This window comes from Ictidomys tridecemlineatus, unplaced genomic scaffold (assembly GCF_052094955.1).
Source record: "Ictidomys tridecemlineatus isolate mIctTri1 unplaced genomic scaffold, mIctTri1.hap1 Scaffold_231, whole genome shotgun sequence".
Taxonomy (NCBI): Eukaryota; Metazoa; Chordata; class Mammalia; order Rodentia; family Sciuridae; genus Ictidomys; species Ictidomys tridecemlineatus.
The window spans coordinates 160,546-173,789 of NW_027521991.1; the positions used below are offsets into that span (position 1 = coordinate 160,546).

The 13,244-nt window shown below is 48.2% G+C and overlaps 1 protein-coding gene and 1 long non-coding RNA gene across 2 annotated transcripts in view; one reads left to right on the top strand and one right to left on the bottom strand.

Moving 5' to 3' along the window:
- The first annotated feature begins 8 nt into the window (after positions 1–8).
- On the top strand, positions 9–5,402 carry LOC144373098 (uncharacterized). The gene is made up of 2 exons (XR_013432883.1): positions 9–4,046; positions 5,351–5,402. It is a non-coding gene; the product is annotated as an uncharacterized LOC144373098 (long non-coding RNA).
- Positions 5,403–12,091: 6,689 nt separating this feature from the next.
- The window catches only part of LOC144373096 (1-phosphatidylinositol 3-phosphate 5-kinase-like), a 31,046-nt gene continuing 29,893 nt past the window's right edge, over positions 12,092–13,244 (bottom strand). The window contains 2 exon segments of the mRNA XM_078036204.1: positions 12,092–12,270; positions 12,809–12,956. Of these exon segments, the coding sequence (XP_077892330.1) occupies positions 12,092–12,270; positions 12,809–12,956 (327 nt within the window).

Sequence of the window (13,244 nt, forward strand, 5' to 3'; positions counted from 1 at the left end):
ATCTTTCCTGGGGACCAAGACGTGGGTCACACTGACCTCAAGAATTGTAGAGGTCTGTCCCTCCACTCCTTGGACACCTGCAAGGCTGCTGAGCGCGTAGGGGTGGCTGGCCCATCCCCATGATCCTCTGTTCCCAGTGTGGACGCTGCTCTGCAGTTTCAGCTTTGTTGCTGCGGCCATCGAAGAGGCACCCTGTCCCATGGGCCCTGCGCGGCTCCTGCTGTGTGGCAGCTGTGAAAACCCTCCTGGTGGTCCCACCCTCCCACCCACTGCTGAGTCCAGTGGACATGGCGACCCCTGGGCACCCTCGGCCTCCCTGGAATGCAGAGGCCAGGCCAGGACTCCCCTGCAGCCTCAGACGATGGGCAAACTGTGCCAGGCACAGGGTGCCGTGAGTGAGATGTCGTGCCAGCTCATCATCACCGGGAGGCTACCTGGGCAGCCAGCCACTAGGAAACGTGGCGAGGGCACTACGCTCAGTGTAGCTCCATGAATTGCATGAAGGTGGCCTGGTGGGCAGTGAAGCTTCATGCAGAAGGGGCCTCTGGAGCAGCCTTGAGGAGTGGACGAACCCAGTGTGGGAGCAAGACCTTAGCTGCTGGGTCTGCCTTTGTCAGCCATGTGTGTCCTCTCAGGTGCCACATCATCTGTCGCACAGAAGTCTGTGTCACCAGTCAGTGTTTGTGGTGGTTTCTGAGTCCTGGACAGTTTCTCATGGCTCCCACAGCACGGGGGGGGGGGCACCCTGTTGCTTGCAGTGTGAGGGGGTTATGCGAGCATGTGGCCGTGCCCTGCCTGTGAGGCTCTCCTAGGACCCAGGAGCTGGAGGCAGGTCTGGGTGTGGGAGGCGGCCAAATCCCAGCTTCCCGAGGCAGCTCCTCCTCCCCTCCTGGGCACTGGGGACTGCTGCTGCCCTTGTGGACGAACCTGACTGCAGCTGTGCTTTGTGGACTCATGGCCTCTAAACAGCCTGGAGACTGCTCTTGTCCCTGCTTTCTGACTTGCCGCTTCCCCAGTTGGTCTGTGGCTGGAGCTGCCGAGCCAGCTGCTGGTCCCTGTCGATGCTGGCTCTCAGAACAGGAGGGCCGCTGCCTTCCCAGCTTGGCTTGGGCGCCCCGCGCAGGAGACAGTAGCAACCTGGGGTTTGGGGCTGCTGACCTCTGGTTGCCCTCCTGGCCTGCGTGGCCTTCAGGACGTGAGGAAGACAGACCTGCTTCAGCAGTGGCCGACTCCCCTGGACACCTGGAAGGTCCTGCTCAGGTTAAAGCAGCTGCAGACATTCCCTGTCTAACGACTTTCCTTATTGCCTGACAATCCATCTGAACTATTGGCTCATTTCCAACCTGCCAGTTCTCTCAAAAGTTATGGGAATGGCCTTCAAACTGCAGCCTCAGCACCTCGCCGTGGGCTGGCTGTGCACAGAGAGCCTGTCACCAGAGGGCAGAGGCCAAGGGAGCCTCTGCAGCACTCACAGGGCTGGCCTGGGGGAGCCACACTGCTGTCATGGCTGGCCTGGGAGTGCTGCGGCCTCCAAGGGCAAGGCAGAGAGCACTGGCCGTGGCCAGCATCGGTGCCCTTGGCACAGATGGGGAAGCACAGGGAGAACTGGCCTCCAGGTGGGCTCTGTGCTGGGCAGTGCTCTGTGCTCACTTCCACAGTGTCCCAAGGACTTTGTCCCCCCGGGGAGGCAGGGCATTGAGGACAATGTCCTGCCCCCCCTGGGGGAAGGAACTCACTTAGGAACGCTGTGCTCAGGGTTCCCTGGCAGCTCAGTCATGCCAGGGACATGGTGAGAGCTCCCTATGCTCCTGCCAGCCCCAATGCCAGGCAGGATGTGGGGGGAGCAGAGGAGCCGACCCAGCCAGGGAAGGAGCTGGCACTCCTTCTGCCCCTCCCCGTGGGCAGAGCCCACAGTCACTGAGGTCTCTGCTCCATGTGGGAAAGGAACCTAAGGCACCTCCGCCCTCCCACACCTGTCTGTCTCCGCCCTCCCACACCTGAGCTGAGGAGGCAACGTGAGGGCAGCGTGTTGGAACTGCACAAGGAATACAGGAAATGGCTGCTGTGGTCATCGGTGATGCTCTAAGAGGCCTGGTCTCTGCCCTGGAGACCCAACTTGAAGGAGAGGCAAGCACAGAGAGGCATTTTCATACCATGGCATTCTCTCTGTGTGGAACAGTCGTGGTGTCCTGGGTTTTCCCCAATCTAGGTCCCCCAAATTAGGCCAGGCACTGCCACCAGCCCCTCCTCAGCCCGGTGGACTTCTGCCTAAGAACCAGCCTCTGCCCTGCTGGCCTGATTTACTCAGCTTGGAGCACCCTCAGGGTGCCTCCTACACAGCGTCTTCCTTCCCACAAACTAAATGGGTCATGCTTTCTGTTGGTTCCTGCTTCTCTCTCCTCGGAGACCTCTCTGCTCTGCGTCTGCCCATTAGGCCCTGGTCCTTAAAAGTCAGCATGATCTGGACACATGGACCCATCGCACTTTGGTGGTCCCTAGAGGTGGGCAGAAAAAGAGCTACGGGTGGCAGGTATATCCACAGGTCGCCTCCTGCAGACAGAGGGAGGTGAGCAGGTGCAGCTGCACTGGGTTTAGGCCAGTGGTTTGCATCTATCTGAGATCAGTGTGCTCGCCACCATAATTCCCCTCTGGTCCTCGGTCTCTCACTTCCCTGGACTCTCGCCCCAGCAAGTGCCTGTAGCATTTGTGTGGACTGGTTTTTGCTACTCACAACATGATCTTGTTCTGTAGGGAGACGGTCAGCCCAGGAGGGCCACAGGAGGACAGGGATTGCCACGAGGGTGTGTGTCTGGCTGTCAGGTCGTCCTGGCACAGCAGGGAAAGGAGCCTTCAGGGGGACACAGGTGTGTCATGGAGGGAGAGCCCCCGCCTGTGAGCCACCGGGCTGTGGTCTCCTTCACTGTCCTGGCCCCATTTCCCAATCTGTAAAAAGAAGCAGCTGCCCTGAGTTATGTCCAGTGACCCTGAAGTCTCCGAGATCAGGTGGGTGCCAATAGCCCCTGAAGATACCCAGGCAGTGCCATCTTCAGCCTTAGATGTGACACCCCTGCTGCACAAGAAGTGCCAACCCAGGAAAGCACACATTGGTTTGGGAATGGCATCTCACCTGTCCACAGAAGTTTATGCTGACCCACAGTCCACTCTCTCATCCAATCCTAACCCTAACAGGCAGCAGGAAAAGATCTCACCCCATGCTGTGGTTCAGGAAACCAAGACAGAGACACGACTGCTTTTTCCAAGGTTTCTGCATAAATAAAACTGAAATTCAGACTGGAGCAGTTCACCCTGCAATCCATCTTTCAAAGAGCGCATGCCCACCCTTTCCCTTACCTTGGAGAGGGTCAGCAGACCCAGGATGGACGTCAGTGCCCACAGGGAGGGCCATGCTGCCTGTCCTGTGGGCTGGGCCTTTGCTCTCCCTGCTCACCTGCCTGGCCTCCCTTGCAGGGCCAGCTCCTCCCCTGCTGGTCACTGGCGGTGTTCCCTGGGGAGTGTCCCTGATTGTCCTGATTATTCTGAGACTTTAGTTAAAGCTATTCATTCCACCTTGGCCGTGGCTCAGGAGCCCTCTGGAGCAACAGCCACCTTGCCAGCCTGTTGCCTGTCCCATCGCTCCAGAGCCACGTTGGCCATATAAAGAAGGGCTTGTCACCCAGTGGGCTTCCCTTCTTTTTTTTTTTTTTTTTTTGAAGAGAGAGTGAGAGAGAGAGGGGGACAGAGAGAGAGAGAGAGAATTTTAACATTTATTTATTTTTCCTTAGTTCTTGGTGGACACAACATCTTTGTTGGTATGTGGTGCTGCTGAGGATCGAACCCGGGCCGCACGCATGCTAGGCGAGCGCGCTACCGCCTGAGCCACATCCCCAGCCCTGGGCTTCCCTTCTTGTGGCAGCTGCTGCTCCTGGACGCACCAGGGACCAGGGCGACTTTGCTACCAGAGTAGCTCAGCCCTGAGCTTCTCAGACTTCAGTTGCTGCCATGCCCACCCTGCCATGCCCACCTCTGGAGCCACGGCGGCTATGGAGGTGAGCTCGCTACCTGGGCCACCACAGGTGTGTCTCTGGATTGGTGTGGTGTATTCACCCTGCTGACAGAGCGCACAATTGTGAAGCTTGGTCAGATGTTCCAGGAAGTCAGGTTGACGTCTCTGAGAGGAGTCCCAGGTTCTTTCTCTTGGGGTGCCGAGATGGTCCTGGGGCTCCAGGTGGCTCTCCTGTTTGATTGACAATGTCTCCTAGGAAAGAGGCTGAGAAATTGGTATCCAGGTACCCTCCATAGCGGGGGGGCTCTGCAGATAGGAGGTGGGAGCTGGACATTGGGTGAGAGGCTCTTGTACCTCTTGTGCAGAGACATTGTCCGCTCTGGGGTGTATGTACCCCTGGCAGTTGAAGCTCATGCCTACAAGGACAATAGTGCCATCACTTTTGCCTTGAATATTTTCACAGCTCCCAGAGACCTTCACGTGATGGGCAGCCTCTGTAGTGGGCTCACAGCCCCCGGTGGGCTCTGGTTTCCTGATGCCACACTGACTGCAGTCTGTTTCACCTCTGTGTGCAGCACAGCCCTGGGCAGTTGGTCCCCCACTCAGAGCTCTGCTTTGCTCCCACCCTTGCCCATGTCCCCATCCTGCCAGCCATGAAGTATGAGTGGCTGCCCACATTCCTGGTGATCATAGGCCAGGGGACACTTAAACAGTAAAAAAAAAAAAAAAAAAAAAAAAAAAAAAAAAAAAAAAAAAAAAACACCCACCATGGGGACAGTCAGGTCTGTCCTTACCAGAGATTCCTTCAAAGCAAGTCTGAGACTAAAACCAAAAGCCTCTCCTTGCTCCTGGCTCAGGTGGGTTTTCTTCTCCACTGGAGGGTGTGGAAGTGCCTGGGCTGTCACCGCCCAGGGGAGCTGGTGCAGCCAGCATGAGAGTCCCCATGGGAACCAGATGGACTGCTTGTGCCCTATCCTGGCCAGGGGGTGTGAATAAGACAGGGAGGCCTGTTCCCAGGGTGGCCAAGGCCATCTCCAGTTCATCAAGTTCAAGTGGAAAGCTGTAGTAGCCACGACTACCACCAAGGCTGCCGGAAGGTTCTAAGGTGCTGCTGCGGGCAGCAGCCTCCACAAGCATCAGAGCTGTGGGTGGCCATGCGGTGAGCCAGCCTGCAGACACCGGCCCCAAGTCTGTCCCTCTGTGTGTCAAACTGAGTGCAGTCCCTGCCCAGGGACCTAGGGGAGGGACAGGGCTGAAAAATCAGCAGACACTGGACTGGCCCATTCTGTGTTTCTCAAGATGCGGCATCTTGCTGAGAACTAATATTTTCAATATCTTCCTTTTCAGGTTCCCGGAACAGAAATATTACAAAGAGGAAATAAAATGCAGCAGAACATTTCCTCTAGTGATGAAATTCAGTGCCTGTGGGATTTTCTGGGGAGCTCAGTCACCCACAATGTGGCTGTCATGGTGCTGGCTAACAGGGCATCAACCACAAATTATTGGAAAAATAATTAGAAATCTTGCATCTGGGGCTGGAGCTACAGGGTCATCAGTGTCCTAATCTTGCAAAGCCACAGGCCCCAGGGCCCTGGGGCTGGGCAGGCCATGGATCAATTTTCCAGGTCCCAGTCCAGGTCTCCACCAAAGGCACCATTGGTTCTGGAGACACTGAGCACTGATTCTAGACAGTTTGCCCAGGAGACGTCATTCTCCAGAATGAGCTCCCCCGAAGCCCTGCAGTGCTCAATGAGCAGGACCGGCCTGCTGCTGGGGTCTGTGGAGCTTGTCTCTTAGAGGTGAGTGGGGCAGGCACAGGGACTCAGGCCCTGACCACAGCTGGACCCTGAATGACTGCTGCCCTCAGCTGTGCAGAGTGGACTTGCCCAAGAGAAGAAGGCCCCCTTAGGACCCGCTATGACTCCAGGGACAAAAAATAAAATCTTCATTTCAAAATGCCAGCCTTACCCCAGACCTGCACCTAATCAGAATCCACATTCCAACAAGGTCTTGGGAGCCCTCTGTGCCCCTCGAGGCCAGGCAGCCCTGACCAGGAAGGCCTCTGCTGGGCACTGCTGAGATGTTCGTATTGCATTTGTCTTTTGGATTCTCTAATTATCTGTCCAGCCTTTAAAATTACTAGCACCATTTTTCTATTTTAAACCAATGTCACCTTCATTGGAAGTTCACCCTGCCCTGTGCCCTGGATTCTGGGGGTGGCATGGGAGGAGGAAAGGAGGCCTCTGCATGTTCCCTCTGCTCAGGTATCAGGAGCAGCTCAGCTGTCTGAAATAGCTGAACTCCCCCTGTGCAAATTGCAGGTACTGAGTGCAGAGCCTGGTGCTGGGCTGGCATTTCCTTCTCAGGCACTCAGCCTGCAGAGGGAGGAGCTTGCAGAGGAGGGAGAGCAGCTGCTCTTTGTCCTTGAGGAGGAGGCAGGTCTGTGCGGCTCCTATCAGCCCCCACTCCTCCTGCCTGGTGCACCTGGCCCAGGGCAGGGTATTCGGAGGATAATGAAGGAGCAGCCCGAGGCCATGGGGAGCTGTGCAGGATGAGCACAGGCCCAGAAAGACAGGGACAGCCTTTCTTCTTAGAGGAAGGGCCGGAGGCGGTTCTGTTGCCGACTTCAGAGGCACCCCCGTTGCAACCCCACATGCAGGGACAGACTCCACCTCAAAGCTGCAACCCTGAAGGCACCCCTGCTTCACCAATCCCACCTGCCTGCCTGCCAAATCCAGCCCATGCCCTACCACAAGCAGCCTGTCCTGGGAGGGCACTCAGCCAGTGCCAGTGGCCACCTCCCTGAAGGCAGAGCCACCTTCAGAGACCCACAGTCCTGGGTGTGAATCTGACTGCAGACCTGTTGGCTGCGTGGTGTGCTCTGATACAAGCCATTCAACTCTCCAACCTTTACTATTTTGTCCTTAAATAAGAATCAAAACTAATCAATGAGTTTCTTTTCTCACTTCAAGTTCCCACACACTTTCCTTTAATCTTTTAAAAGCAGGAGGGACTACCAAAGAGGCATGTGGGAGAAGGAGATTTTCTGGAACCATCCAATCTCATTCTCCTCCACAAGTGCTACTAATTTCCAATGATTTCAGCTATCATCTGAGCACTTTCATCTACTTTCAGATTGCTTTTGATTTTTCAGGTGTGATTCCAACAAATATTGTTCACTGAAATTTTCGTCTCAAATATTTTTAAGAAGCAAATGAATTTTCTGCTTGACTATTTTGTACTTGCTTTCTTTTGGGGGAGTTCTGGGGATTAAACTCAGTGGCAATCAATTAATGAGCCACATCTTCAGCCCTATTTTGACTTTTACTAACAAAAATAGTCTCACTAATTTGCTTGGTGCCTCACCATTGTGGAGGCTGGGTTTGAACTTGTAATCATCCTGCCTTAGCCTTTTGAGCTGCTAGGATTACAGGCACACCTGGCCTAATTTACTTCTTTAGATTGTGTTGCTTCAGACAACTTGTTTACAGTTATTCCATCTAATTGTTTTAGTAAAAATATTAAATAAATGTCAGAATAATTATTGTATATACATTTTAGGCACATAGGCAAGAAATTTATTTGGTGATTTTCTTTTTTGTATAGTTTGATTTTGCTGTCACCACTGAAAACAACCCAAGAGTGTTCTACCTCTGACCTGCATCCCCAGTTTTTTTTGTTGTTGTTGTTGTTTAATACTGAGACAGTTGCCCATCCTGGCTTCCAACCTTCAATCCTTATGCCACAAGCCTCCTCTGTTTCCGGAATTAAAAGGATATATCACCCTGCATAGCTCATTAGGTGATATCTAATGAATACTTACCTATCCCGAGAATTCTCTACTTGGTACAGTTGCACCTTTAGTAATACCAGCTACTTGGGAGGATAGAAGATCACAACTTTGAGGCCAGCTTTAACAAATAAAAACAAAAAATAAAAATAAAAAGGTCTGGGGATATGGCTTCAATCCTCACTACTTCCAAACAAAAACAAAAAAAAAAAAACAACATTGAGAAATATTACACATATTGAGGAAATAATACTTATATAATTTGATTGCACAAATCTCATCAAAGCTAATCACTTCATAAAGAATACATAAATATAGTGTAGTCTTAATATGAATAATACATACATTACCTCAGACAGCTACTTAGTTTCCTAAAACATGTCTAGATTATGTACAGTTCTTCTTAGAAGTTATTCAACTAGAACTGAAAAGGCTTTAACAGTAAAATCATGTGAAATCCTGGCTGAGATTCCCAGTGCTCTGGAGAGAGCCACCCTCGGCCTAGATCTCAGTTTCCAAAGGCTCCTCTAATGCCTGGCCTTGGAAAATCCCAACACAATTCATGGCAAGAGTTCTCTGAGATCAGTTCCAGAACTCAGTCTCTAATGGCATCACACCAGAGTTCAAGCTGAGGTGGACCCAGTAATCTTTTCCAACCACCACACAAAAGACCACTATTCTAACAAAAACACACCCACATGGCTCTCATCTTCTTCCATACAGACACTCATCATAACATTCTGGCTGGGGGTTTGCATAGGGGGAGCAGTCTAAGATGGTGTGCAAAGTAAGCTTTCATGCCAATCATATGCCAAATGTCATGGTGGCCTGGACACCCTTCCTGAGAAACAGAATAGATAAAATTAGCCTCTACTTAATACTGCTCTGCTTCTCAAATTAGAGGCCTCCTGCCTGCCAGGGGTAGATTCTTTATGCATACTGGACTCATGAAAATACCCAAACACCTGTGTGCTAGTTCCTGGAGGGCTTGCAACAACTCATTTGACCCAGAGGATTCCTGTTCTTACTTCATAGAGGTCAGGAGCCTGACCAGAGGAAGGCAAGAGACTTCATCCAATATTACACTTTTTTTTCATTCTTTTAGATTTGGATGGACGCATGGGATTTTTCTTCAGTTTCCTTGGGTGCCTAGAATGTAATTCACAGCCACACACAGGGCCAAGAGTCTGATTCAGACACAGCTTTTACAAAGCACTTTACCTAAAAGGCACAGATGAGGCCTCTTCATTTCCATTTGAAACTGTTTTCTGGAGGATTCCCAAAAAAGTGCCTGAAGGTAAACACCTCCCTGACATTCAGGGGAACAGAACAATAGGGCGGAAAGAAGCCTGGAGAAATACTTTTCTTTAATTGAACACTGTGGCACTGACACCTCCTAATCATGCAACTTGGGTGGCTATCTATCCAAGAAGGGATTCTCCAGAGAGATCCTTACCAGTCACGCTAATTTTTGACTTTTCTGAGATGCTTGGCATTCCCTTCAGCAATCCAGTCCATGGCCATGTCACAGAGCTTGATGGTGGTACACATCTTGGACACAAAACCAGGAACCCCTTCAGAGAGCGGCCAAAATTCAGGAAGAATACAGGAACTTAGCATCTTGGTAGGTGTTGCCCATCTGCAAGGCAAGCAGCAGTCCATTCATAAATTGGCCATGAGGAGTCCTGCAAAGATTTCCACTAGACAGGATACATTCACGGCTGCTTTCTTCTCTCTACTCTCTTTAACCACAAACCCAGTGGGATCTACTGACATAGAAAGACTCACTAGTTAACACTCCATTTCAAACCAACAACAACAACAACAACAACAAAAAGTTTTCATTCATGCTCTCAGAACATGAGACAAAACGACAAATTGAAAAACACACCCACTAAGACACATAAACCACCCCTGTATTTGGTCTGCATCTATCCACTCTGTCCTCTGACTGGTGGGTGAAGATATTTTTCTTAGCAATTGCCTGTCCTGTCTCAGCTCTGGTCTCCTTGGCCATCTGTGTGTAGTTGTCAGGAGCCAGCAATGAGCCAATACTTCTTTCTCAGGAAAGGCCCGTGTTCAGACCATTCAAGGCATTTGGCTATCCACACATCACTAGGTGCCAAGAAAGAATGACTCTGGCCTTGGTACATTCAAACAAGAGAGCCCACTGGGACTGGAACTGCCTGTGGGTGCCTTGCCTCCTGGATCCCAAGTTCAGAGAGTTCCATCACCAAGGAAGTGAGGTGAGGTCACTTCCTTCAGGGAAGTGAATGAGGTCACTGTCTTGGCAACCACTTTGTCCTAACAGTTGTTTCCAAGGGTCCCATGAGATGGAGGCTGCCCCACCTTCCTGGGACATTTTCCCAAGACATAAAGGTCTATATACCCTAGGAGCCCGGGATCAGCAACCCACCCAGGCCTGATTGTGTCCATCTTCTCTGCATTGAGAAGAGAGAGGCTGATTCAGCCACATCCCTTCATCTTGACTGGGTTTTTGGCCATGGAAGATGACTTTAGACCTCACAGGTCCTACCTAGCTGCCTACATTTGCTCCAGGGATCATTTCTGCATCTACCTTTGAGCTTCTCAGCAGCTGTAAGATTCCCTACATACCTGCATGGCAAGATCAACTCAGGACCTGCTGCTATGTGAAAATAGGGAACAGAGTATGGTTAAGGGTCATATCAGGTTGGATTTGGGGAAGGAGTCATTCTGCTGGATGAATACGGGTATTGGGCAACTGGGATATTTATAGAATGTAAGGTGAAATGTAAGTATGAAAAGAGAAAACTAGGTAAGATCTGAAGCACACAAGGGTGTTGGGCCCTTGACTTGCACACATAGTTTTGATTTATGTTCTGCAGAGGTGAATCCTCTAAATCTATATACAATGGCATAAGATCTTGTACCTGGGACTACTGAATGTAAAACAGATCTTACAGTGAAATTGAGATAGTAGGCAGGATTCCAGTGTAGGGTAAGGAAGAAGTGTGAGTTTAGGATTTGGACAAAAGGCCCTTTTTGCAATGGAATGAATTTCTATTAGAGTGTAAATGGGAATGTCACCACACATGAAGAGTCAGTCACAACAAGGCACTTGGGGAAATAGATATCAATAGTGATGTTAGGAGATCTGGAATGTACAAAATGACTGACAAAATCAGGGATATTTTGAACAGGGGGTGGTTGAATTACCCTATCTTAAAAAGAAACAAGTGTATACACACCATAGGATTGAAATTTGAAAACAGTAGGCATCACAGATATAGATGATTTTAGTAATCCATGCTCTCATTAAAATGAGGCTTTGGTAGAAGAATAAGATAAGTGTGAATTTTGCATTTTGTGTCCAGAAGATGATGTGATGAAAGGAATAGATGGAGCAGGTGACATGCGTATTTCTTCCACTATTTCTGGGAACATGTTCTGAAACCCTATGATTTAGGGTTTGAGGATAAAAATAGGTGTACCTGGGTCTACATATATAGAGATGATGCATGAATAGACCACTCGGGGAATAAAAAAATATAACAGGTTACTATTTTAAATAATGAATTGAATTGATATTTTAAAAAATGCATGAAATCTGGTATTCACATACAAACATTCAATCCAAGTAGTCATACATCCAGTGGCATTTTATTTTTTATGTACTGCTATCTTAGATTTTAAAAATGATTTATCTAATTTTTCCTTTTACATCAAATGCAATTTGGATATGGCCATTATTATTATTATTATATAAGTAGACTAATATCAACATAACTAAAAATAACAAATTAATTCACTTTTTATTAGAGAAGAATTTTCTAGTAAATATACTATATGTATAATAGGCCTTTTAAACTCCAGTAGAAAGATGTTTTAAATGTGTGAATAATTTCAACCAATTTAATTCAATCATCTGAATAGGTTTAAATAAGTATATAATTATAAAATAGCATAGGTGAATAGGCTTTAAAATGTTAAACAAAGAGAAAAGAATAGAGCAGAACATCCATGTTATAAATGCAAAGAAATGCCACCTTGGAAGTTGCACATTATGGGAAGAACAGTCAGATGTAGGTCCTTTTAAAAAACTACAAGCTTTAAACTGGGCATGGTGATACTGAGGGAGAAAACAAGAAACAAAAAGAACCAACCAAAATGGTGTAGGGAGGAGGTGTGGGGAAAATGAGAAAGGGTGAAACAAAACCCACATCAAATCCCCTCAGCCATAGTGGAACAGAGGAAGCCAGAAGGACAAGCTGGCATGAGAGCCCAGCTCTCCAGCCTATTTGGATTCCAGATGGTGACTACCTCCTACCTTTTTGGTCAGCAGGGTGAGGGGGCACATGTGGGTACTTGGAGGGCTTCTTGATATGGAAGTTCACGTTGTCCAGCTCCACGTTCAGGCTGATAGACGCAGCTGAGTCACTGTCCACTGTGGACTGGAAACTGCTGACTGAGGTGTGCTTGCTAGGACTGGCAGAATCTTTTAGTGTTGGGGAGGGGACAGAAATATAGGGAGAGGAGGGGAGTAAAAATGGGTTTTATCAGGGTATTGGAGGAAAGGAGAAAAATGTTTTTAATATACAAGCCCAATGTGCAATACCAAAATGGATACAGTATTTTCATGTACTTCTGTGTAGACTTAATAAAATTTGAACAAAATTAAATATAAAATCAATTTTTAAAATGAATAAGTATATTGGAGGTTCTGCAGAAAGAAAGTCTGATATCATAGGGAAGAGGTGAGAAAGTTATCTGCTATGATATTATTTGCTGAGAGTTATTTTTAAGCTGCTGCAAACTATAGACTACGGTAAATTTTGGAAACATCAGTTGCCTAACAAGTTAGTATCTCAAAAAAATACTGTATCTAAGACAAGGATTGCTACTAGATGTTTACATCCGGTTGAAGCCATAAATTTTAAAGCAGATTTTTTTTTCAATGAAATAAATAAGGCACTCATTTTATCATACACACATAATGATCCATAAAAACTAAAATGTTAGAAAGTAAAACTCACTAGCCAAATTATCGTCACCTTCTTCAGCTATCTGTTCTGTGTCGCTGTCATCAAACTTTATGTCTTTAAACCAGGATGGCTCAGAGTGTCCTTCCACAGCGTTCATGGAGTCACTGTCCGGAGAAGGTGTCTCAGAAAATTCTGTACTCTGAAAGTATCAAGACAGGATCCAAGCAACTGACCCTCAATGTCAACAATGTTGGGGGTATCACACAAGAAATAAATTGTACCCAATATTTTTATAAACAAAATTGAGTAAATTTATTTAGAAGAATAAACAAATTAACAAGAACTAAGCTATAAAATATTATCATACAGGCAATTCCATTGTTAAAACTGTAATTTTAATTAACTAGAAGTCTTAGGTTAGTATGTTACAAACACAATATTTCTTTGATATAGATTTTACAGGGTTTTATGTCATTCTTTAGTTATC